The 23722-nt window shown below is 37.6% G+C and overlaps 1 protein-coding gene and 1 long non-coding RNA gene across 7 annotated transcripts in view; one reads left to right on the top strand and one right to left on the bottom strand.

Moving 5' to 3' along the window:
• The window catches only part of C2CD3 (C2 calcium dependent domain containing 3), a 130666-nt gene that overhangs the window by 65794 nt on the left and 41150 nt on the right, over window positions 1-23722 (bottom strand). For 5 of the 6 annotated variants that reach the window (XM_029209643.1, XM_029209645.1, XM_029209648.1 and 2 more), the window contains 10 exons: window positions 21407-21554; window positions 17963-18117; window positions 16951-17157; window positions 16293-16405; window positions 13059-13177; window positions 11060-11182; window positions 6471-6965; window positions 4648-4799; window positions 2173-2419; window positions 273-453 (listed from right to left, as the gene is read on the bottom strand). In XM_029209643.1, the coding sequence (XP_029065476.1) occupies window positions 273-453; window positions 2173-2419; window positions 4648-4799; window positions 6471-6965; window positions 11060-11182; window positions 13059-13177; window positions 16293-16405; window positions 16951-17157; window positions 17963-18117; window positions 21407-21554 (1940 nt within the window). The remainder of the gene's footprint in view (window positions 1-272; window positions 454-2172; window positions 2420-4647; window positions 4800-6470; window positions 6966-11059; window positions 11183-13058; window positions 13178-16292; window positions 16406-16950; window positions 17158-17962; window positions 18118-21406; window positions 21555-23722) is intronic. The other variant, XM_029209647.1, reaches the window with a different exon arrangement.
• The window catches only part of LOC114887785, a 30529-nt gene continuing 20934 nt past the window's right edge, over window positions 14128-23722 (top strand). The window contains exon 1 of the long non-coding RNA XR_003791583.1: window positions 14128-14268. This is a non-coding gene — a long non-coding RNA (uncharacterized LOC114887785). The remainder of the gene's footprint in view (window positions 14269-23722) is intronic.

Here is a 23722-nt window from a genome sequence, read left to right as displayed (position 1 = left end):
ATGAGACAAAGTGTAAATAACTCATGGACCTAGGTAAAGGGTATACAGAAGTTCTTTGTACTATTTTTGTAACTTTTCCATAAATTTGAAATCAAATCAAAATTAAATTAAAAAACAATTTAAGAAAAGTAAAAACTCAGGCTATCTCCTGTACTGCCCAGGTAAGGCTGGAAATACTGAGGAACATAAAACTGACTCAGGAAAAAAAATTCCTAAGCATATTCAATAAAAGAGCCACACAAGAATGAGAAAGCCTAATCTCCCAAACCTACCATTTTCAAGGAACTCAGGTCCTTTCAGCACACTGGGTTGCAGGTCTTGAACTGGAAAGTAGTACTGGACATAACAATCTGCTTCTCCCCAGACTGTTGCCTGAAGAGGGGCGAGCCCTTTAATCTTGTCTATAAGGAGTTCAAAGTGGTGCTCCATCAATCCATTTCCTTGGTCCCCTGCCTATTAAACGAAACAGAGATACTGGGGAGCTTTAAAGAGTAATTTGTATAGCGTATTCATGCTTCTCTATGAAGTCTGAGAATAGACAAAGAAATAAGCATAATTGGCTGATACTAGAACAGATACTTAATTTTCATTGTGTATAAATCTCACAACTGTTCACTGTAATCAGATCAGGCAGGACTCACTCTAGGCTGTGAGACTGGGTCAATATTAGGAAATCCATAAATGTAATAGAGTGCATTAATAGAGGAAGGAAAAAAAGTGACTATCTCAATAAAGGCTAAAAAGGCATTTGATAAAATTTAATCAGATGTTCCTGATTCTTCGTACACTAAAAACAGAAGGCTATTTCCTTAATAGGACAAAGAACACATATTTGAAACAAGTTTTCATTTACTTTATTATTATTATTATTTTTGGCCGTGCCACATGGCATGTGGATCTTCCCTGACCAGAGATCGAACCCGTGCCCCCTGCACTGGGAGCGTGGAGTCTTAACCACTGGACCGCCAGGGAAGTCCTTAATTATTATTTCTAATGAAGTTAGAAATAACACTGAGACTGTTTATTAATGGGGAGGTAGTGAATACACTGTTACTGAAGGCACTTCTACTACTAATATGATAAATATATAATAGAAAAAGTTTAGAGTTCATAACAAATAAACAATAACAAACAAAACAAAAACAAAAACCAATAACCTACTAATAGGTATTTTCTTAATAGTTCTTTCTCTGTTAGAGATATCAAATTTGTCATTCATATTAAAAAACATAACATACTTAAATGGTGTGGACACTGAGACTTGGCTATACTAATAAAGACATCAAATGTAAGATAGAGGAGGACATGATACAGTGGACTTAGAGTCAGAAGACCTCTGTCTGAACACCAATTCTCCCATTCTTAGCTGTGTGACCCTGGATGAGTAACATAACCTCTCTGATTCTGTTTCATCACCTAAAAAAGAGAATGACAATGACCTACCTCATGTAGTTGTTAGGGGAATAAACATGATAAAGTATGTCAATGTGCTTTCTCAATTGAACAGCACTGTACAGAACAAATAACTTTTAAGTTATTAGTAGAAAAGCAAGGAACTTCACTTTAACTTTCCAACATGGATTTGGTCAAGAAACAGAATATTTTGCTGGTTTACATTTGGGATCACTCTTCATCTCCATCCCCATTTTTTCCCCCAGATTACCTTTTCTTTTTTTTTTCATTAAGACTATTTTTTTAGAGCAGATTTAGGTTCACTTCAATTTTTTTAAAAAGGCAATTTAGTAAATTAGAGGATTAAGATCTGGTTGTCCAATTACATTTTCTTTATAAATTCAAGGAGCTCAGAGGGACACAGGTATCCATTTAAACAAAGAAAGAAAAATACCAATGATTCTTTTGAGCTACAGCAAGCATTGAAGTGCAAGTATATTCTTTTGTTGAGCCTTTCACTATTGAAATAAGAATCTGGGGCAATGGTTTCATTAAAACACGCAAGATAAAATGAGATTACGGTGCTTGAAATTTGCTAAGAGAGTAGATCTTAAGTGTCCTCATCAAACACACACAAAAGGTAACCAGATAAAATGATTGATATGTTAATTAGCTTGATTGTGATAATCATTTCACAGCATATGCATGTATCAAAACATCACCTTTTAGCCTTAAAATAAGATTATGTTTTTTGTAAACAATCAAGTGTTTAGTCACTACCATAGCAACAGATGCTACAGATGGCTGGTCCAGGAGATGGGCTGGCCTGGGGTTGAAGGGAGGAAGTGTTCCTTCTTCATTCTTTAATCTTTGCAGTGCTATTATCTGATCTGAAGAACCCATAGCTAAAAAGACTCGAAGACTCCCATTTTGGTGGCCTGAGAACACATCAATCACAGGCATGTAGCTGTCGACAGCAACAACTGGATACTGAGCATCAAGCAGCAGGCGAGAAATCTTGGGATCTCTAAAGGGAGAGAAATTGTGCATGAGTAAGTAACAGTCATCAATCATGTCATAGAGTTGCTTCATTTCTTACTTGGCTTGTTTTCTCAGTTTGTTAAAATGGATCTACAGGGACTTCCCTGGTGGCACAGTGGTTAAGAATCCGCCTGCCAATGCAGGGGACACGGGTTCGAGCCCTGGTCCGGGAAGATCCCATATGCCGTGGAGCAACTCAGCCCATGTGCCACAACTACTGAGCCTGTGCTCTAGAGCCTGCGAGCCACAACTACTGAAGCCCGCGCACCTAGAACCCGTGCTCCACAACAAGAGAAGCTTCTGCAATAAGAAGCATGCGCACTGCAACGAAAAGTAGCCCCCGCTCGCCGCAACTAGAGAAAGCCCGCGTGCAGCAACGAAGACCCAACACAGCCAAAAATAAATAAAAACAAAAAAACACAAACAAAACAGTATACCAATTCCTCAAAAAAATTTTTTTAAAAAAAAGGATCTACAACTAGAAAAGTAATTGTGGTTCAAAAAAATATATGATTCTATCCATAATCCATCAAATAAAAATGACCAGGCAGATAAGTTCCAAACTCAGCAATTTGACAGGCGGGGGGAATGTGTCTAACTTATCTCTGTACCATCATGGCCCCAAGGCTTGCTGAATAGCATTATTTTAGAGGTAGGCAGTGTGCTCAGCTAGAAAAAGTATAGATTTTAGAGTCTGGCAGGTAAGATTTGAGTAATATTACAAATAATATCGGCCATTTACTGAGTACTTACTATGTGGTAAGCACTTTACAATGTTTCTATAATCCTTCTAACACAGCAAAGGTTGCTACTATCCACTATTCACAGATGAGAAAAAAGTCCAAATATTCTTCATTACACCATGCTGAATCTCAGATCTGCCTCTTACTTGCTCTATGACTCTAAGTAATCAATATAAGTTTTAAAAGTCTGTTTCCACATCTGTAAAATGTAGGTAATAAAACTTCCATCAAAGGGCTGTTGTTAGGACTAAACTGAGATAACAAATATAAAATACCAACATGATAAGTGCTTAGTAATTGATAGCTATTATCACTTTATGCTCTCTCGGCAATGAATGGGGTCTAAGGAAATGAGAAGGGAAGAGGAATACCAGACCAAACTAATACCACAACAAAAAAAGGGGAAAAAGCCAAAAGCTTACAGCTGACAATGACATCCATGATTCCAGCAGCACTCCTTAGCCTGACCAGGCTTCCCAATGTTACCATCATATAAGTACTTAACTGTTCACTGAAGGCTTACCCGTTTATTTTCTCACTGGATCCTCACAACTGCTCCAAGAGGGAGATAGGAGATCTGTCATCACCCTCATTTTACAGATGATGAAAACAAAGCCAGAGAGGCTGACATCTCCAAGTTAAATAAGTTTCCTCATTTGTATAATGGAGATAATGACAATACTTCTTGGGGTTATAGAAAGGCTCACATGACAGTGAGCCATTTCTATAGACAGTGCCCACAACAGTGCTCTTTGCAAAATGTAAAATACAGCATTTAAAACACAGAACCATGAGAAGGCTGAAAGAGGTCAGTTTTAAAATAATTAAAAATCACTATCTTGAAACAAAAAAATGAACAGTCTGTACTGAGGATAGAAATAATCTTCAGATAAATCAATACCCCATCTAGGTTTTGAGTAGTGATAAGTGAGGTACAGCAATCAAATCTGAAGGTCTAAGAAACAATGCACAGTACAGATATCTTGCAAATGGCTGATGTGAACAATACTAACTGAAGTTTGTGACAGAGAGATACACCATCAGTATTTGAGGTGATAACTTGGCAGTTGAGTTTCTTGGTGAGGAGAGTGGACTACAGAGGCAGACTCTCTGGGTTCTAACCCTGGTTCCACTACTTACAATATATATGACAAGTTATTTAACTTCCCTGTGCCTCTGTTAACTCATGTATAAAACAGGGGAAATAAAATTTACCTGCCTCATGAAGGACTGTTGTGGGGATTAAAATGACTTGATATATGTAAAGTTCTTAGCTTAGGGCCTAAAACATGGAAAGCAGTATCTGTAATACTGCTATAACATAGGAGAAAGAGTAGCAACTGTGGTGAAATTGAGAAAAGTCCTCCAAGGAATTATTGGGTTGTTCATGTTTGCAAACCACAAATATTCCTCTTCAGTTCATACAAAGTTAAAGATGTAAAAAAAGAATACTTCAAAAGGTCCTATTTACTTGAATGACATGTAAAACTGATGGAGGGGGAGTTTCACCAGCCCGAGCAGCTTGTCCTGTCCTGGGCTCCGCACCTTGTTCCAAGTTTCAATTACCATCACATTGTTCTTAAGCCTTTCCAGGCATTTGGAAGACAGAGAGACAGGAATCACCTGGGGAGAGGAACAGCCGGGGGGGGAAAAAACAAAACAAAACTCCACATCTGAGACAAAGTATTAATTTATACTTTTATTCAACAAGCATTTACTAAAGCCTATCTGTGTGCCAAGTACAGTGCTAGGAGCTGAAGACGTCAAAATAAAACCCACTCTGTTATCCTCAGTCTAAAGCCACAGTCTTGTGTTAGAGACAAACACATAAAAGCCAAATACAAAATGGCATGAATTCTCTGAGGACCAAACTCATATAGATAGGGCTTCTGGGACACAGGTAGGAAAAGAGGATATTCAGGAAATGCAAGTAGCTGAGCACAGCTGGACTATCTAGTGTGAAGAGTGGCCTGAGTCGAGACTGGAGAAGTATAGGTAGATTCTATCCTGAAGGCTACGGGTAATCACCGAAAGGCTTTCAGCAGGAGAGTAAAATATTCAGGTTAGTGTTTTAGAAAGATCATTCCTGTTGGTGCACAGAGGAAGAAATGGACAGGGAGAGACAAGAAACAGGACAGTCTGAAGGCTAGGTGGAATGAGAGTAAGGGTCTGAATGAAAGCAGTGGCAATGGAGTGGAGATAAGAGAATTTATTCCAGAGATAATTAAGTTTGCAACATCTACTGGATTTGGTGAATCTTTATGTAAGAAAGACTCAAGGACAACTTTTAGGTTCTGCTTGGGTTTCTGAGTAAATTATAATATGAATTAGGGCAGACAGGAGGAGGAGGAACAGATTTGGAGTGAATAATAAATTCAGATTTGAATACATCTGAATTTCTTCTTCCATTTACACATCTTTATTGGATACCTGCAATTTGCCAGGTGATGTGTTAGGTGCCAAGAGGAAAGTGCTTTTGAGATATCCAGGTGGTGATGACCAACAGGCAGTTAGACACAGAGATCTGAAACTACATGGAAATGCCTGGCCTGAAAGAAGTGTGGATTTCGAAGTCATCTTCACACAACTGAAGCTATGGAAGTAGATGTAGCGACCATGGGGAAAAGAGGGTTGGTTTGGAAGAATGCCAAGGATAGAGTAATGAATAGGAACACTAATATTTAAAAGTAGGAGAGAGGAAGAAGTACTGGGATCACGACTCTTTTCCAAGTTTTCCTGCTGGCCCAATGACTGAAAAAAAAAACAGTTCTTGAGTCAGGAAGAAAATAAGAGGAGAGAGTTATGAAAGTCAAGAAAGGAAACAATTTAAGCGATAGTATCAAATTCTACTGAGAAATCAAGTAAGATGAGTACTGAAATCAGTGGAGGAATAAATGAGATTGAGGAAAAATAAATAAATAAAATAAAGAAGGAGAGATTGGAGAAACAGAAAAGAAAGAAGGAAGTTCAACTGATCAAAGCCCTAGAGGAAGCAGAAAGGAACAGAACTCAGAATTCAGGCAAAAGAAACAGTGGGAAACCATATCAACTGAGATAGAATAGAAAGAAATAGACACACAAAACGTTTTAAAATGTTGGCAACATCTTTTCCTCTTCCCATACAATACTGGGATTGGATCTGCATACCAGATAATTATAAAAGCACCTCCAGTCTGAAAATTCTCGTTGTTTTTTACAATGGAATTATGATTTGGGAAACATACTTCTGTCCCCTCCCCAACTCCTGCCTTCATCCTTAATGCATATGGAATGTTAAGACATGTACAAAGTTACCTGAGAAAAGTTAAAGACTGGTTTTGTTGTGCCCCATGCGATGACAGATCTGGTGACTTCTTCTGTGCTGAAGAGCTTACAATTTAAATAAACATTGCATGATGGTTGTTTCTCAGATTCTCCAGTAATGAAATCTTTCCCACCTGGCACCATCAATAGCACCTGCAACAGCAAAGCACTTTCTTTTGTTGACACATTTATCTGATTTATCAAATTGTGAGAGGCTGGCACAGCCGTGAAGGTTGAAGGACTTGGTACAACAGGGCTTGGTGACTTTGGGATGGGGAGCACCAAATTCTGTGTTTTCTTTACAGTTTCTTCATGAATTTGATTGAGGTTCTGTGGATTTTTGGTACAGGTAACATGTTGACTAGGTTCTGGCAGTGTCTTATCTGGACTTGTAAGAGCACAAAGTGGGCTATGTTGGGTGTTGCTACTTAACTTTGTATTGACATCAGCGAAATCCTTGTTATCTATAACAAGCTCCACAGTTACCTATAGAACATAAAAGGAAGAGAGTTAATAGGAATATTTTCTAGAATCAGAAACAGAATTTTGGAGCCAGGAGCAGCATCAGATTGTTAGGATATAAATTAATTCATCCTCAAATACCACAATAGTAGGAACACTAATAGACTGCACATACATCACCTTACCAGGACTAAGAAAAGCTAGGCAGATGATTTATTAATAATACAAGATGAGCCTAAAACATCATCTTGTGCCATAAATAAGTGCTCAGAAGAGAATGGAGACATATTTAAAGGACACAGAATCCAGTTGAAGGGGCTCCCTCTGGACAAATCCAGGACAAGCTGAGTTTCAAAATGAATAATACTACTAGTGGATTATAACCTTTTGAATAACGTAAGAATCCATGAGTCCATACCAATATAAATAAGTAAGGGAGAAGGGACAACTCTTCTATGTAGTAGAATGCCAATTAATAAATGCACAGGGAATGATGGAGTAAATGGTGAAGTTAGAAATAATATTCTTTCAAATATCATAGTAATAAGTGATTCAGATAAACCCCAAATGGAGGACATTCTACAAAGTAACTGGCCTTACTTTTCAAAAATATCAAAGTACTAAAAGACAAAGAAGGGCAGCAGAACTGTTCTAGGCCAAAGGAGATTAGAGAGAGATGACATTTAAATGCAATGGGTGTTTGCTTCTTGAGTCTAAGATACAAACCCGTGTAGTATTTCTGACACACTTTCACTTATTAATGACTGTTAATGGCCTATAATCAAACCCTACCATTAGCTATGCAAATAATAAGACCATTATGTAAATTGAGGTTAATTAATTGTTTAAAGGTTCATTCCTTCTTCAGAATTAGCTACCCTGTGATCTTTTTTTTTTTTTTTTTTTTGCGGTACACAGGCCTCTCACTGTTGTGACCTCTCCCATTGCGGAGCACAGGATCCGGACGCACAGGCTCAGTGGCCATGGCTCACGGGCTCAGCCACTCTGCGGCATGTGTGATCTTCCTGGACCGGGGCACAAACCCATGTCCCCTGTATCGGCAGGCGGACTCACAACCACTGCGCCACCAGGGAAGCCCTACCCTGTGATCTTTAGCTCTATCACATATCATATGCATAAAGGTAATAAAATAAATTTAACTCATTAAAATAAATAAATAAACGCAATGCATGATCCTGGACTGGAAAAAAAATGCTACAAAGGGAAGTATTGGCATAGTTGGTGAAATCTGAGTATGGACTACAGACAGAATATACTATTGCTGTTAAATTGATCTTTATAACTGTACAGCATTATGTACGATGTTGCCTTTGTTCTTAGAAAATACACACAAGAAATTAGGGAGAAAGAGGTTTAATGTCTGTAACATATTCTCAAATAGTTCAGAAAGAAATTGTGTGTGTATGTGTATAGAGAGAGTGTGGGGAGGGGGACGAAAAGAGAGAGAGAAAGAGACAGAAGAGGTAGATAATTATAAAGCAAATACGACAAATAATTGCTGAGTCCAGGTAAAGGGTATATGAGTTCTTTGTACTATTTTTGCAATTTTTCTTTAAGTTTGAAGTTATTTTTAAAAGTTTAAAATGTTAAAAAGTAAAAAAGGATGTGGGATAAATGATGAAGAATGGAAGTGGTCACTATTACGAGGCTGAATTACTAGAGATAAAGGGGACTTGCAGCTCCTTTTATTTAAAACCCACAGCAAAGTTCTTTTGCTCTATTGAATATAGACAGCAATCTATTTAGAACAGTACTTCTCTCAACAAAGCCAGGACAGAAACAATTTCTAGCCCATCAACTCTATTTATTACCCCTTTCTGATTATAAACCTTGCAGTCTAGAATGAACTAGGAAAGCAAAAAATAAAACTTTGGTAGTGGAAGAATAATGTGATGTTAATTTTTTGCAATGGTAGTCAAACAAGTTTTTAAAATTAAATGGTATCTATTACTAAGAAGGCCAGGAAGAGGGCAGAGAGGGCTTCCAAGAAGAGGAAGCAGCATGAAAATCAAGAACAAAAGCATGGATGCATAACCCAACACAATACTTTAGCAATTCTTTACATAGTTTGACATGGCTATTGGTAGGGAAGCTGGAACAGAGAAAGCTGCAGTGGTCAGGTGGGGTCATATGGTATGCCCTGTATTTATCCTCTGGGTGATGAGGAGTCATGGAAATGTTTTATGTATGGCTGTGATGATTTCAAAAGCTCGCCAGTACAACAGGACAAAGCTATAGTGAAGCCACACATTCAAATTCTTCCATCTAACAGGAATGTAAATTGGTGCAGCCACTGTCAAAAACAGTATGGAGGTTTCCCAAAAAACTAAAAATAGAACTACCATATGAATGAGAAATTCCACTCCTGGGTATATATATGAAAGAAACAAAAACACTAATTCAAAAAGATATATGCACCCCAATGATACCAGCATTATTTACAACTGCCAAGATATGGAAGAAACCTAAGTGTTCATCAACAGATGAATGAATAAAGACGACATTGTACATATACAATGCAATACTATTCAGTCATAAAAAAGAATAAAAGTTTTGCCATTTGCAACAACATGGATGGACTTACAGGTATTATGCTAAGTGAAACAAGTCAGACAGAGAAAGACAAATGCTGTATCACTTATACATGGACTCTAAAAATAAAACAAACTAGTGAATGTAACAAAAAAGAAACAGACTCACAGATATACAGAACTACTTAGTGGTTACCAGTGGGGAGAGGGAAGTGGGAAGGAGCAATACAGAAGTAGCAGATTAAGAGATATAAACTATTATGTAAAAAATATGCAACAAAGATACATTGTACAACACAGGGAATGTAGCCAATATTTTATAACTATAAATGGAGATAATGTTTAAAAATTGTGAATCCCTGTATTGTACACCTGTAACTTATATAATATTGTACATCAACTATACTTCAGTTAAAAGAAAATGATTAGGGCAAGCTCTAAAAAACAAAAAATTCTTCCACCTAAGAAAATGATGCTTCTGAATAAAGGACAGAACCCTCTCTCCGATGAATTACACATAGCATTCATCCCACCACACACAAACTCAGCCACTTCTCTTCTTGTTCACTGCCACTACTCTAGTACAAACTGTCAATCATTTCTTTTCTGGATGAACGCAACATTTTCCCTCCTGCACCCTACAATATTCTCTACCCAGTAATCTTTTAAAATGTAAACCAGATGTCACTTCCATGCTTCAATGTCCTTTCTTGGCTCTTAGGATAAAAGCTAAACCCTTTACTCTGACCTACAAAGCTCTGAGCGACATGGCTCCCGCCTGCCTGTCCAATCTCCCTTTTGGCTCACTATCCTGTGGCAACATTCTGCCCCTTGATGAAGTGAAGCCCATTCTCACTTTAGGACCTTTGCATGTGCCATTCTTTTCTCTGGAACGATCTTTCCTGTGCTTACTTGGTGGCCTCTTCCTCTCATTCTTCAAATCTCACCTTAAATGTCACCTCCTTAGAGACACCTTCCCATCTCCTACTTCCTCCCAGGTACTTACTGTCACATTGTATCATTTAGTTCCTTCGCAGCAGCTTTTTTTAAAATTATACACGTGAAATAAATTTATTTATTTATTTATTTATTTTTATTTTTGGCTGCACTGGGTCTTCATCGCTGTGTGTGGGCTCTCTCCAGTTGCGGCAAATGGGGGCTACTCCTTGTTGCGGTGCTCAGGCCTCTCACTACGGTGGCTTCTCTTGTTGCGGAGCACGGGCTCTATGTGCGCGGGTCTCAGTAGCCGTGGCACGCAGGCTCAGCAGTTGTGGTTCACGGGCTCTAGAGCTCAGGCTCAGCAGCTGTGGCACACGGGCCTAGTTGCTCCACGGCTTGTGGGATCCTCTGGGACCAGGGCTTGAACCCTTGTCCCCTGCATTGACAGGCGGATTCCCAACCACTGAGCCACCAGGGAAGCCCCCTTCCTAGCACTTTTGTTGTCCTGTTTTAATATAAGCTGCAAGAGCAAAGATGCTGATTTTCTTGTTCACTGCTATAATCTCACGGCCAGCCAGTAACACACGCTCCATAAATACTTGACTACCTGAATGTGTATCTACATACCTTGAGGGGGCCAAGTGGAGTCTGACCATTTTCCTGTTGCACTGCAAGCTGGTCACTGAAAGAAAGCAGCTCAGATTGAATGACAGCTCTCAAAGGTAGTGATGCAGACCCAATGACTTCAGGCTGAGAAAAGAAGGAAAGAAAAAGTTTAAGTTAAAGTAAAGAAAAGCCACAGGGGACTTTAACTGAAGTGACAACATATGATGACTTATAAAGGAATCCATGCTTTATGAAGTCAGTAGCTTAATTATTTGACTGAGGGAACTCTAAGTGGGAGCCCATATTCTGTCATTTTGGTCTCCCTTCTGGGTTTTACCAATTCTTCCTGGAAGATTAGAGAGGGTTTCATGAGTCACAAGGAGGTCAGAAGATTATCTTTTTCTATTTTTAAGAGTTAGTTCTTACAAAAAATGTTCAACTTCACGCTTAAAAATAAAAAGTGCAATTAAGATGATGCAAATGCTTGCCATTAAAGCTGGGAAAATTATAAAACATGCCCGATGCTAACAAGGTTATGGAGAAACAGGGGCTGTCATATGCCTGAAGTTGGGAATATAAACTGGCAACATACTTCTGGACAGGAAATTTAGGAATAAATATAAAAAGCTTTTAATATTCATACACTTTGGCCCAGTAATTTCACTTCTGGAAATTTATACTGAAGAAATAGTAAATAATACATAAGAGGCTTATATACAATGTATATTTTAAAAGTTAACAATGAGATTTTTATGTTCAAATTCAGGAATTATTAATTATAGCACATTTCTAGAATGGAATAATATATAGCTATTAAAATGATGTTTACTAAAATTTGAAATAATATGAACAATATTCGTTATGTTTATTAGAAATAGGGTATTAAATTATAAATAGTAAACCTTCACATATTTATAAAATTACACGGAAAAGATTTACATTTTTGAAAAAAATGAATAAAAATCCTCAAGACAATGTTAAATTTTTAAAAAGCAGGATAAAAATTGCATATAAAATTATCCTAATACTGTCAAAGATTTACATACATAATGTATTCATTTGAAAAAGATACACATAAATATTAACAATAGTTATTTATTGGTGATGAGATTATAGGTGATTTTTGTGTTTTAAAAATGTTTTTCTATTAAAAACATGTATAATTCTTTTATAATTAGAAAAAAGCCTTAACTACGTGATTCAATGCAAATATACTGAAATGCTTAGAGAGGCTGTCTTGAAGTTGTGAAATTATGTTTTTCCTTCTCTTCCTATTTTGCTATAATTTCCAAAATGAACTTGTATTATTTAGATCTCCTGAAAATATAAACAAAAAGAAAACAAGATGCATTCCTCATACTATCCATACCAAAGAGGAAGTCAAAGATTATAAAAGCTACTCTTTTAATTGAAGGAAGTAAAAACTGCTCATGACATAGTTTGATTTCTGTTGTACCAGTTGCAAGTGGATTTTATAAACTTGGAATTAGCTGATAAAACTGCTACCCACATTATATTACTTTGGATATGGGATGGATAACTTATGTATTCTGTCTGAAAAAAGAAAGCAGAGCCTCAAATTAAGGCTATTATCCTGTATCAATTCAAACAACCCCCCATAGCAGGGAGCACAGTAAAGAGGTTAAGAACTTAGGATCTAAAGACTCGGGATAGAGTCCTGGCTTTGTCTTTTATTAGCTTGGGTGATCTTAGACAAGTTACTTCACTAAATCTTGGTTTTTTCCATCTGTAGATTGAAGATAATAAGGTATCTAATTCACAAATTGTTTTAATGATTAAATTTGATAGTGTTGTTCACATACAGCCTTTAGCATAATATCTAGCCTATAACAAATATCAATTAGAAATTTAAAATTATAATAATAAACAACAATCATAAGTATTAATATCGTTTGAGCCTGGAGAATTTCCTAGTTTAGGGAGGAATATAATTTTAAGTATGCTCCAAATCCCTAGTGTGAATAAATGGTAAGGCAAAGGTCAAAATCACTTGAAGTACCTTTAACTGTGGGGTTTTCTTTGTGTAAATTTGGAAAGTAAGATTGGAATTCCACCAGTGTTCTATCATTGGGCCACCAAACTGTACTGGAAACACAAATCTCTGCTGGAATTTCACCACTGTAAGGAGAACCAGACACATAAGCACATGTCACACCACCCAACTAGAGCCATCTCATCAATCCATGCCTTGACACCACCCACCTCCCTTTCAAATCTAAGATCTCTTTCAGGAATCCAGTCAGTGTAATTTCACAAAAGTGTTAGGGTTATTAGGACTGAAGGAACAGAGACAGAGAGAAAATTCTGGATACAGCACAGAGAAGATAAGCAGGGCTATGTTGCTCTGCTTTGCTATGAGAAATGAATATCAAGCATAGGAGCACAAGATGTGTAAAGAGACATACCATACACTTCACTGGGTGTAAGGTATGACCAGTGTTTTAAAAGACAAGTTGATAGGTAATGTAATGAAAGAAGGGGGCTGGCTGGATGTGGGACAATGAGGGATAAATGAAGAGAAGAACTGAATCAAAAACTGTAATAATGAAAATGAGTTTATTTTCTGGCTGAAGACTAGGGGACTTCTCCTGTCACACTTATACAAGGTTCTAAGTACTGATCTTAGTTTGCAGTATTAGGCAGAACGGAGTCTGTCTTTTCATAGATGGAAAGGAAGGGGTTTCTGCTGTAATAGCAAGTGTAAATGGGATAAAGTGATGGTAGTATCTGAGTCTGTGCTCACTGCTATGTGGATTTAACAGGTTAAAAAAAAAAAGGAATTTGGGGCTAGAATCATTTGATATGAATAAGTTCTGTTACTTACGAATGAACCATTTCAGCCACAATTTATCACCTGTAAAATGATCTTCCAGTCCATTCACTTCTAGACCCTTAAAATGGATCTGAAGAACCCACGCAAAAAGGCCCAGTTACAGAGAATCCACTATCTCTGATATTCATTCAAACTGCCCGTTTGACCTACTGATCTCTATCCTTGCCATCTTACTTCTTGACTCTTTTTATTTCTTTAGGTACTCATGGACAGGATCTAGGTCTTGCTATCTGGATCCATCCACAGGAACTGTTAACAAAAGGTCTGGGCCCAGCAAGCGCACACCCACTAGACCCGTTTACCTGCTTATCCCACCACAGAAAGAAAAGTAAGACAACACCTACACCTCAGTGGTGTGCTGAGAGGATCAACTGAGGTAACAGATAAAAAAGCACTTTAAAACACTATAAAATCTTTTATGTACAAACAGAACTGTATTACAACCTGGTGCTACTCAGATTTCTCCTTATTACTTAAGTATGTTTTGGTACTATATTATTGTATTTGTCATATAATTCTCTGTTCTAAAGCTCATTTTTAAAAAAATAAGTTAGGGCAATAATGGAAGAAGAAATTCATGTAAATAAATTGCTAACAATATGCCAAAGCAGACTTTTTTAAAGTGTTGGAAGGGATCCTGAAAATAACTTGTCCATTCCATATCATATTGTTAAGAGAGGCCCAGAGATGAAAAGTCATTGTGTCTAGGGTCACACAATTAAGTGTGTGGTATAACCAGAACTAGAACTCTTCCAATTCCTGGCTTGATGCTTATTCCACATGTCCCATACTATCTTTCTCAGAAGGACAAAGGGAGAACTCAATCGCTGTGGCCAATGATAATAATAATAATAATGCATGAGAAGCAATATAGATGAAAAGCACATGATTTGGAATCAAAAATGTTCTAGTTCAAATTCTAGTAACCAGTTGTGTTATCTTAGACAAGTTACTTAACTTATCTTAGACAAGTTACTTAACTGATATATGCCTCAGTTTCCTCTCTCTTCATCTGTGTGTGTGTGTGTATGTGTTTTAAAAGATTACATGATTAATATATATAAAACACTGAGTAGAGTTCTTGACACATAATTTAGTGCCCAATAAATGTGAGCTAGTATTAGTTACATACAACTTTAGAGTTTAATGCTTTTACATTCATTATCCCATTTGACTGTCCATTAAGCCCCTGTGTAATACAGGCAGTTCTTGCTTTGTAGATACTATGTTAACTGAAACTCGTGCATATCAGAACCGTGTCCTTGCTGTACCTCCATTTTACAGATGGGGAATCTGAGGCTCAGAGAAGTTTTAAGGAACTCATAAATGTCCTGTAGGTAGAAGGAGGTAGATGGGGAAGACCTGAGAAAAGAATCCAACATTTTTCTTTGCATTGGGGTTTGATAAAAACAGTTTAATTGCATTGAAGCTCCTCAAACACACTGATTGACTTCAGCCAGCAGAATCAAGTATACATTCTCGAATGCTTTTAACAAACCTCCAGAGCACCTTCTGTTGCTATCGATAATTTAAGCATACAGAAAATAAAAATATGAAAAATTTTAAATGCCCTAATTCTTCCTTATGGTGATGGGGAAAGTGAAACAATGTACTCTAGTAAAAGAGTATATTAAATTATTTAGGTGCTGTTTTTAAGGGTAAATAAGTATTTATTTTAAACGCTTGTGCTGGATATACTCACATCAAATGAGAAATGATACATGTGCAAGATTATTCACTGAAGCACTGTCTTTAATAGCGAAATATTGAAAACAACTTAAATATTAAAAGTTGAAAATATTACAGTAAGTCCAAAAAGCCAGTCACTAATATCACATATTATATGATTCCATTTATATGAAATGTCCAGGATGGGAAAATTGAGAGAGACAGAAAGTAGATTAGGAGCTGCTTAGTGAAAGGGGGCAAAGAGAGAAATGAGGAAAGAATGCTAATAAGTATGGGATTTCTTTTAGGGGGGATGAAAATGTTCTAAAATTAGATTGTGGTGATGGTTACACAACCTATGAATATATTAAAAATCATTGAGTTGTATACTTCAAATGGGTGAATTGTATGGTATGTGAGTTATACCTTGATAAAGCTATTTTTAAAAAGGGAAGAAAAGAAAAACGTCAATAGTTGAAAGAACATGATCTAAGCATCAGGAGATCTGAGTTACAGTTTCAGCTATGTCACTGCCTTTCTGCCTTGCATCAGAATAGTCATAGCACCTCTGGACCAGTTTCCTCACTTGTAAAGTAAAGGAATTAGATTCACTTCAAAATTCTTTCTGCCTCTAAGATTCTATGATAATACAGGAGTATATGAATAATTAGGGATTCAAAAATTCTTCCAAAGCCAAAATATCTAAGGAGCAGAAATCAAGTTCTCTCTTACTTCCATCTGTAATTTTACTGGATGCAAGTCGAACCACCTCAGTGATCAAAGCTGTCTTTGTCAATTCATTTTTGGAAAAGCCCATAGGAAAGTGATATTCCACAAAGAAGGTGCTAAAAAGTCAAAACAAGAAAAGTAATTAAAAAACAAACCAAATAATAAACGTATTTTCTCTCTGATAAATCCTACATATCTTTCAAGGCCCTATTTTTAGAACCTCAGGTCCTCAGAGGACCGACCTGCTCTTTTCAAAGCCTTCACCAGTCTTGCGTTCCCACAGCACTTTTCATATAAAACATCTCTTTTGGCCCCTAAAGCCCTATCATATTGGGTTGGCCAAAGAGTGTGTTTGGGCTTTTCTGTAACATCGTACAAAAACCCGAACGAACTTTTTGGCCAACCCAAGAGACAGCCATTTAAATGTTTCTCTCTCCTGTTGACTGTAAGGCATGGAAGAATGGAGCCTGGGTCTTAATTTTCTTTATTCTCATACTTTTAATGCTTGGGACCTAGTGGGGGATTCAGTACATTTTTGTTGATTGAATGAAGCATATGAAAGCACTTTACAAATCATAAAGTACTATGTAATTATTTATTATTACTACCAGACACACTTTCCAGAAATGTCAAATTTAGTTTTCCCATGTTAGAGACATACCGCTTTTTTGTTGTCAGCTTAGGTGGTCTCCCAGGAAAGCTTTTTTTGCCAGGGGTCTCCTGGAGACTATCTGGAGGAACTCCCATTGTTTCGATGATGATTCTGACTGAATGTGTTCTACCCAGAAGGGCCAGTCTATCCACACTTAGTGTCATCACTTGGGCATCTTCTGGAGTTTCTGATAGCATCTGTTGTTCAATCAAGTTTCTGAAAGGAGTTCATATAGACAGTGAGGCAGATGGTCAGAAGCCAAATATGAAACGATCTAGTTGGTACAGGCAAGAGGAGGAAGGAGGAAGGGCAGCAGGCATCTTAATTCACAAGTTATCAAAGATTGGGAAATGGCTTTAATCATCATAATTCTGGTCCTAATCTACATGAAAGAAATCTTAAAAAATGTAAAAACAGGGACTTCCCTGGTGGTCCAGTGGTTAAGACTCCACGCTCCCAATGCAGGGGGACCGCATTTGATCCCTGGTCAGGGAACTAGATCCTGCATGCCGCAACTAAAGATCCCACAACAAAGATCCCACATGCAGCAACAAAGATCCCGTGTGCCACAACTAAGACCCATGCAGCCAAAAAAAAAAAAAAGTAAAAACATTCTTGTAATCCAAAGGCTTATTATCTCCACACAAGTACAGAAACTGATATAACAGAATTAGGTTTTCAACAAGGGATACAGACTTTACTTCAGTTATTTATATATTTAATATAACTACTATCATCACTTTTGTGTATTCCTTTTCACTTGCTTTCTTTATGCATATTTTCTACATTAAGTGTAACAGAGCACACATACAACTTAGAATTCTGCTTTCTCCCTTAATTATTTTATCACATCCATCTTTTCATGTTATTGCATGTTTAAGGACTGCAATACTTAATGAGTTACTGTAACTCAACCAGTCTGACAGTGTTGGCAAACACAGGTGATTTCACTTGAAGAGATGTTGTGAAAATAATCTTCCTTTGCTTTTGACTCTAAACAAGCATTCATAAAGAGGCTCACCTATTTTTCTTGCCCACTGCCTTCTTCTTCAACTTATGATCATTTGACTCCAGAACCTTAGAACATCTGGCAAGAGCTTTTGACTGGCTCATTTTTTTAGAAGGGACATCATCATCATCTCCACTGAAGACATCACTGACACTGGTATCAGATTTCTATGGGGGGAAGAAACAAAAAGAGAGGCACTAAAAGATAACTGCTTTGGGGATAGTGGTAATGAAAACATTTCTCTAAAAGTAGTAATCGAAAGAGATAACTGACACCAGGAAGATAATCCTGTTTCTCCTGGCTATATAAAAATAATATGAAGGTCACAAAAATAACCTACAAGTTCAGTTCAAAGAAAATAAATGAAAATAGATTCTTCTTTTGAATCCTCAAAAGTAATAACAACCACTATTTACTGACTGCCTTCTATGTATCTGGTACTATGTTAAATGCTGCATGTGTATTTCTAATCCTTAGTACATTCCTGTAAGGTATCCCCATCTCAATTTTTTTTTTTCCGGTATGCGGGCCTCTCACTGTTGTGGCCTCTCCCGTTACGGAGCACAGGCTCCGGACACGCAGGCTCAGTGGCCATGGCTCACGGGCCTAGCTGCTCCACGGCATGTGAGATCTTCCCGGACCGGGGCATGAACCCGCGTCCCCTGCATCAACAGGCGGACTCTCAACCACTGCGCCACCAGAGAAGCCCTAAAGATTCTACTTTTTTTCAGCACTCTATACTCCTAATGATTCATTCTGCTTTTAATCTTGCTAAGATGAACTGTTTATTATATGTCACAAATTTTCGTAATGGCAGAACCGGTGGGTAAACCCCCTGTAATTTTTTTTCCCCCCTGTAATTTTATCGTGAGAAAAGGCAGCTGAAATTGACTAATCAGCTCTAACACAAATGCAAAATAAGAAGACAGCGTTACAGTTATTTGGCTCCAATTAAAAAAAAAAATCTTGCTGTTATAAATGCAGGAGACCAATCCAAAGTAGTTTTAAGCTTATCACCTCCAACTCCCTTTTCTCAGCATCTCAGGGTGTATAACGTATCGACCTGTCATAAGGGTAACAAATTAATAGTTAAATAGGCATGATCAGAATGTCCTTCTAGGAGGCAATGTAACTTTTCCAAGGTGAAATTACAAAGTTTTTTGCACTTAAGTTTTTCTTTGTTAAGTGGCAGCCTCTAAAAATGGTTTTGACAAGGTGATCAAAAGCTAGATGGTTCACAGCCTGAAAAAAATTAGAGTAAATATAAACCAGGTTGTTCAAAAGCTCATAATTTCAGGAAACAAAACCACAAGGTAATGCTGAATTTCTAAGCTGTGGATGTTATTCAATATTAAGAACATTAAACACTGACCCCAGGGAAGGACATGAGCATTCTAACTCCTTGGTCTTCCCAGTGCCTCAAGGCCAATTGGTTCACTCCTTCTTCCAGTAAACAAACATTTTCTAAAATTATTTTGTTCAGATAGCATGGGGGATTACTTAGTACCATTCACACATTCATTCATTTATTCACTAAGAATTCACTGAGTACTCAAAATTCTATCAGGCCTTTGTTTTACAGGTAATAAAAAGATAATGAAGGCATGTTTTTGTTCATGAGGAACTGTATCATACAACATAAGGGCTGTAAGAGAGGTATGTGCAGGATATTGTGGACATTCAGGCAACAAACTCTGCTTAGAGGAGTCTGGGATGGTTTCTTCATAGAGGTGATGAGTTGATTTTTAAAGAATGAAGAGAAGTTTACCAGATGTATAAGGGCATTTCAACATCCTTCAACAAGTAGAAGGACCAGTATGAGCAAGAGATATGGGGATGGAAGAAGCTAGACTGTGAGACAATCAGTATGACTGGAGTCTCCAGTGGTTACAGGGCAAAAGTGGGAGATGAGGTTAGGGAGGTCAAGTCAAGATCAGATTCTAATGCTATGCTCAAGACTTAGGAGATGGTGTGGTCTAGTGGGAACAACATGGGCTTTTTGCCAGACAGACTAGGGTAAGAATTCTAGTTCTGCCTAACTACTAGTAATTAATGTCTCTAAGCTTTTATTTCATGATATGTAAAAGGATAACACTATCTCATGGGGCTAGTAAAAGAATTAAATGAAATAATGAACTTAAAACATTTGGCACAGTACTTAATAAATAACAGGTAACGTAAATTCCCTGGCACACAGAAAATACGTACTAAATGTAAGTTCCCTTTCTCTTTTCTCCTACGGGTAACACAGTATCAGTGATGACTTTTAAGGTAGAAAGTCATTAAATCCTAACAATTCACAGTATCTTTTAAGTCCATCTCCTCCTTTCCAATCCCACAGCTGCCACTCTCATTCTGGCATTCTCTCTCTCTCTCTCTCTCTGTCTCACACCTCCAATAACCCAATGGTTTCCTACCTGCTCCCATTATTCTCCCCACAGTTGACCTCCTACATCACTGCCAGTTTAACATTCCTAGAACACTATTTCAGTCATGTCATTTCCTCCTCACTCGACATTCAAAGGCTGTTACAGACTGCTTGTAATGCGCTAGCCTGCCTCGTCAATGTCTCTTCCACACGAATTCTTACCCAGTCAAATTAGATGCCTTGTAGTACACAAACTGCTTCTCTAAACAGGTCATTCTTTCTATTCCTATTTCATATCGTTTATCTCTCTGAACACTACTTTTCAAGTCTCAGTTAAAATCCCTTATCCCTCATGATGCTCCTTCCTGACAATCTCATGTAAAAGTCCTCCCTGCTTCTTCTGCACCCTGGTCACCCTCATTGCTTTTCCACTGAGCTGGTATAAACTATACTGTATTTCAGGTATCTTTGCTGACCTGGAGAAAAAGAAAATAGGGAATATGACAGCAATCTTCACAAGTATGATTATTTGTGGAACAGTGAATGAACTCATTCTGTATACACTCTAGAAGATGCTAAACCAATGAACAGAACATACGGCTTGACATAAGAAAGAACTTTGAAAATGCTAAAACTGCCTGAAAAGAGAATGTTCTGTCTTAAGGGTCAGTAGAGGTATTTGTCCACCACGAGTAGAGGTGTTTCTGGAACACCTGTATCTGAAAAGATAGCAGTCAAGGGTGGTTCTGAGGGTATACCTACATTAGCTCTTCCTTGAAAGAGCTCTTAGGAAGCCACATAATATATTAAGATTATAGGCTTTGGACTCAGGTAAACTTGAATTTGAATCCTGGCTCTAACGCTTACTTGCTATGATGTGTCCTTGGACAAAATAATTAATCTTAGTAGGCTTATCTCCTCATCTGTAAAATGAGGATAATACTCTCCTCTTCAGATTGTGATTATAATTAAATAAGGTATGTAAATTGGATAGCTTTCTGTCTGGCAAGTGGTAACATGCCTACACCCACTAATATTATTAATACTCTTGTTCTCCAATTCCTAAAGTTTCAGATTCAGTGACTTACAGGTGCTGTGTAAAACAAGTTCTCCAGGAGACTCTGGTCATACTGAGGGTCACTGGGCTCACTGCTGCAATACACATCACTCCCAGGAGATGGGGAATCTGGAGGAGAGCCTAGCCCGTCCCAGTAACGACCTTGGGATAATTCGGCACTGCAGAGATAAGAAAAACAAAGCAGGACTTTAAGAGAAGTTTCAGCTGAGCTATTCTTTTTTTTATTAAACGCTTTGAAGTTCTAAACGTGGAAGAAAATATGTTAAACAGAAGACTTACATTAAACAGAAGATTATCTGATAAATAGTTTCATAGTATATTCCCCTCCTCTGGGGTGTCAACAGCTAGCATTCAAAACATACACTACTGACAGTGATTGTGATCTCATTCATTTATTTAACAAACATTTTACTGGGTAACTATTATGTGCCAGGCATGGTATTAGGTCCTGAATGCTACAGAGATGGCTAACCTAACTTGTTCTACTCTTGTGCTGCTTATGGTCTAGTAGGGAGAAAAAAAGGCAAAGAATTAACTATAATTCAATGAGTTAAATGTTATATACTGTTTTTGTGAAGAATGGCTAATTCATAAATATGCCTTCTTCTATTAAGCAAAAATATGTGTATTTAGGTTAATTATGGCAAGATTAGTTCTATGTGGGATAGAGAAATAAGTAAAACAGATACTCTACTTATAAAGAGTTTGTAAACTAATAAGAAACATAAGCATACGAATACGTGTATGTTTCATTGATTTTTGTTTCTCCTATAGTAACTAGCACTTAATGAACATCTGTAAATGAACTTACTGATTCTTAATGAACATGTTATTAATAATGAAAACAATATTTATTAAGTACTTAATATGTGCCAAACACTGTGCTAAGCATTTCAATTATTCTTTCAACTTTGCTTCCCTTTCAAGCTAGCTACTATACTTTTTTTCCCTTCTGTAGTTTCCCAATAACACGTGATCACTACCTTCAAATTAGATCATGTTCCTATAATTCTTGGAACAAAGAAATGCTCAAACAAATAGATGCTCAATAAATGTTCCTTTCTTCACCTTTCCTTAATTTATAGCAGAGTTTCTCAACCTTAGCACTACTGACATGTTGGGTCAGATAATTCATTGTCACTGGGAGCTACCCTGTGCATTTTGGATCCCTGGACCTTACTCATCAGAAGCCAGTAGCACTCCTCCAGGTGTGACAATCCAAAGTATCTCCAGACATTACCAAATGTCTCATGGGGTGGGGGTAGGGGAGAACTGCCCTCCAGTTGAGAACCACTGATCTATAGTAATCTCTCTCTCAAAAGTCAAGAACAACTTCCTAACTGCCAAAATCCAACTAACAACTTCCCAATCCACACAGCTTCTCTGCAGCTTGTGAGCACTGCTCCTTTTTGAAGCTCGACTTCTTGGTATTCTACACAATTCTCATTTGCCACTTACGGTTCCCCTTCCGAACTCCCTCCCCAGCGCCCCCCTCCCCACCAGTTGCTCTTCTCCCCTCTTTGCACACCTTTAAATTTATGAATTCTGTTCAGTATATAGTCCTCTACCCTTTTTCCCCCCCCAAAATTAACATTTCTTTGAATTTATTCTTCTGTCTTTGACACAGAAAAAGGCATGCCATTTCCCTCCATGCAATATTTAGGACATACTTATAACCAGAAACTGGGAGAGGTCAGAAATATTTTGCACAGGCCAGAGGCCTGGGGTTCCTGTTGGGAGCGCAGGAGATATAAAAGTAAAAGAAAAAGGGTGGGGGAAGGGTTGGAATTTGCCTGTATTCTTTGGCTACAAGACAAGTCCATTCTCAGAACTTCCTTCTTTTTCTTTTTAGTCATGTTTTAATCAAAGAACACATGTACCTATTTAAAAATAAATTTATTTATTTTGGCTACGCCGGGTCTTAGTCTGCAGCATGCGGACTTCTTTGTTGCGGCATGCATACGGGATCTAGTTCCCCGACCAGGGATTGAACCCGGGCCCCCTGCACTGGGAGCCCCAAGTCTTACCCACTGGACCACCAGGAAGTCCCTACACATACCTATTTTAAAAGTCAAATAGGACTACCAAGACATAATGAAAATCAGTAGCTGCCTGCCTCCTTAGAATCACTTTCAACTCCTTAAGATGTTTCTTCTGGTATTTACCTTCATATTTCTAAGTAACACATGTGTACTGCTATTTCCTGATTTTTCACTTTTCACTTTTTTAAACGATTTATGGACTTTCTAGCATGAAAAATGAAGGATCCACTCTCTTATACCATTATCCTTGGAAACAGATTTCCCTTTCCCCCCTCTTCTCAATT

Source organism: Monodon monoceros, unplaced genomic scaffold, assembly GCF_005190385.1.
Source record: "Monodon monoceros isolate NGI ecotype Baffin Bay Population unplaced genomic scaffold, NGI_Narwhal_1 Super_Scaffold_7, whole genome shotgun sequence".
Lineage (NCBI taxonomy): Eukaryota > Metazoa > Chordata > Mammalia > Artiodactyla > Monodontidae > Monodon > Monodon monoceros.
Note: the sequence above shows the minus strand (reverse complement) of the source record. Positions and strands in the feature narration are given on the sequence as shown.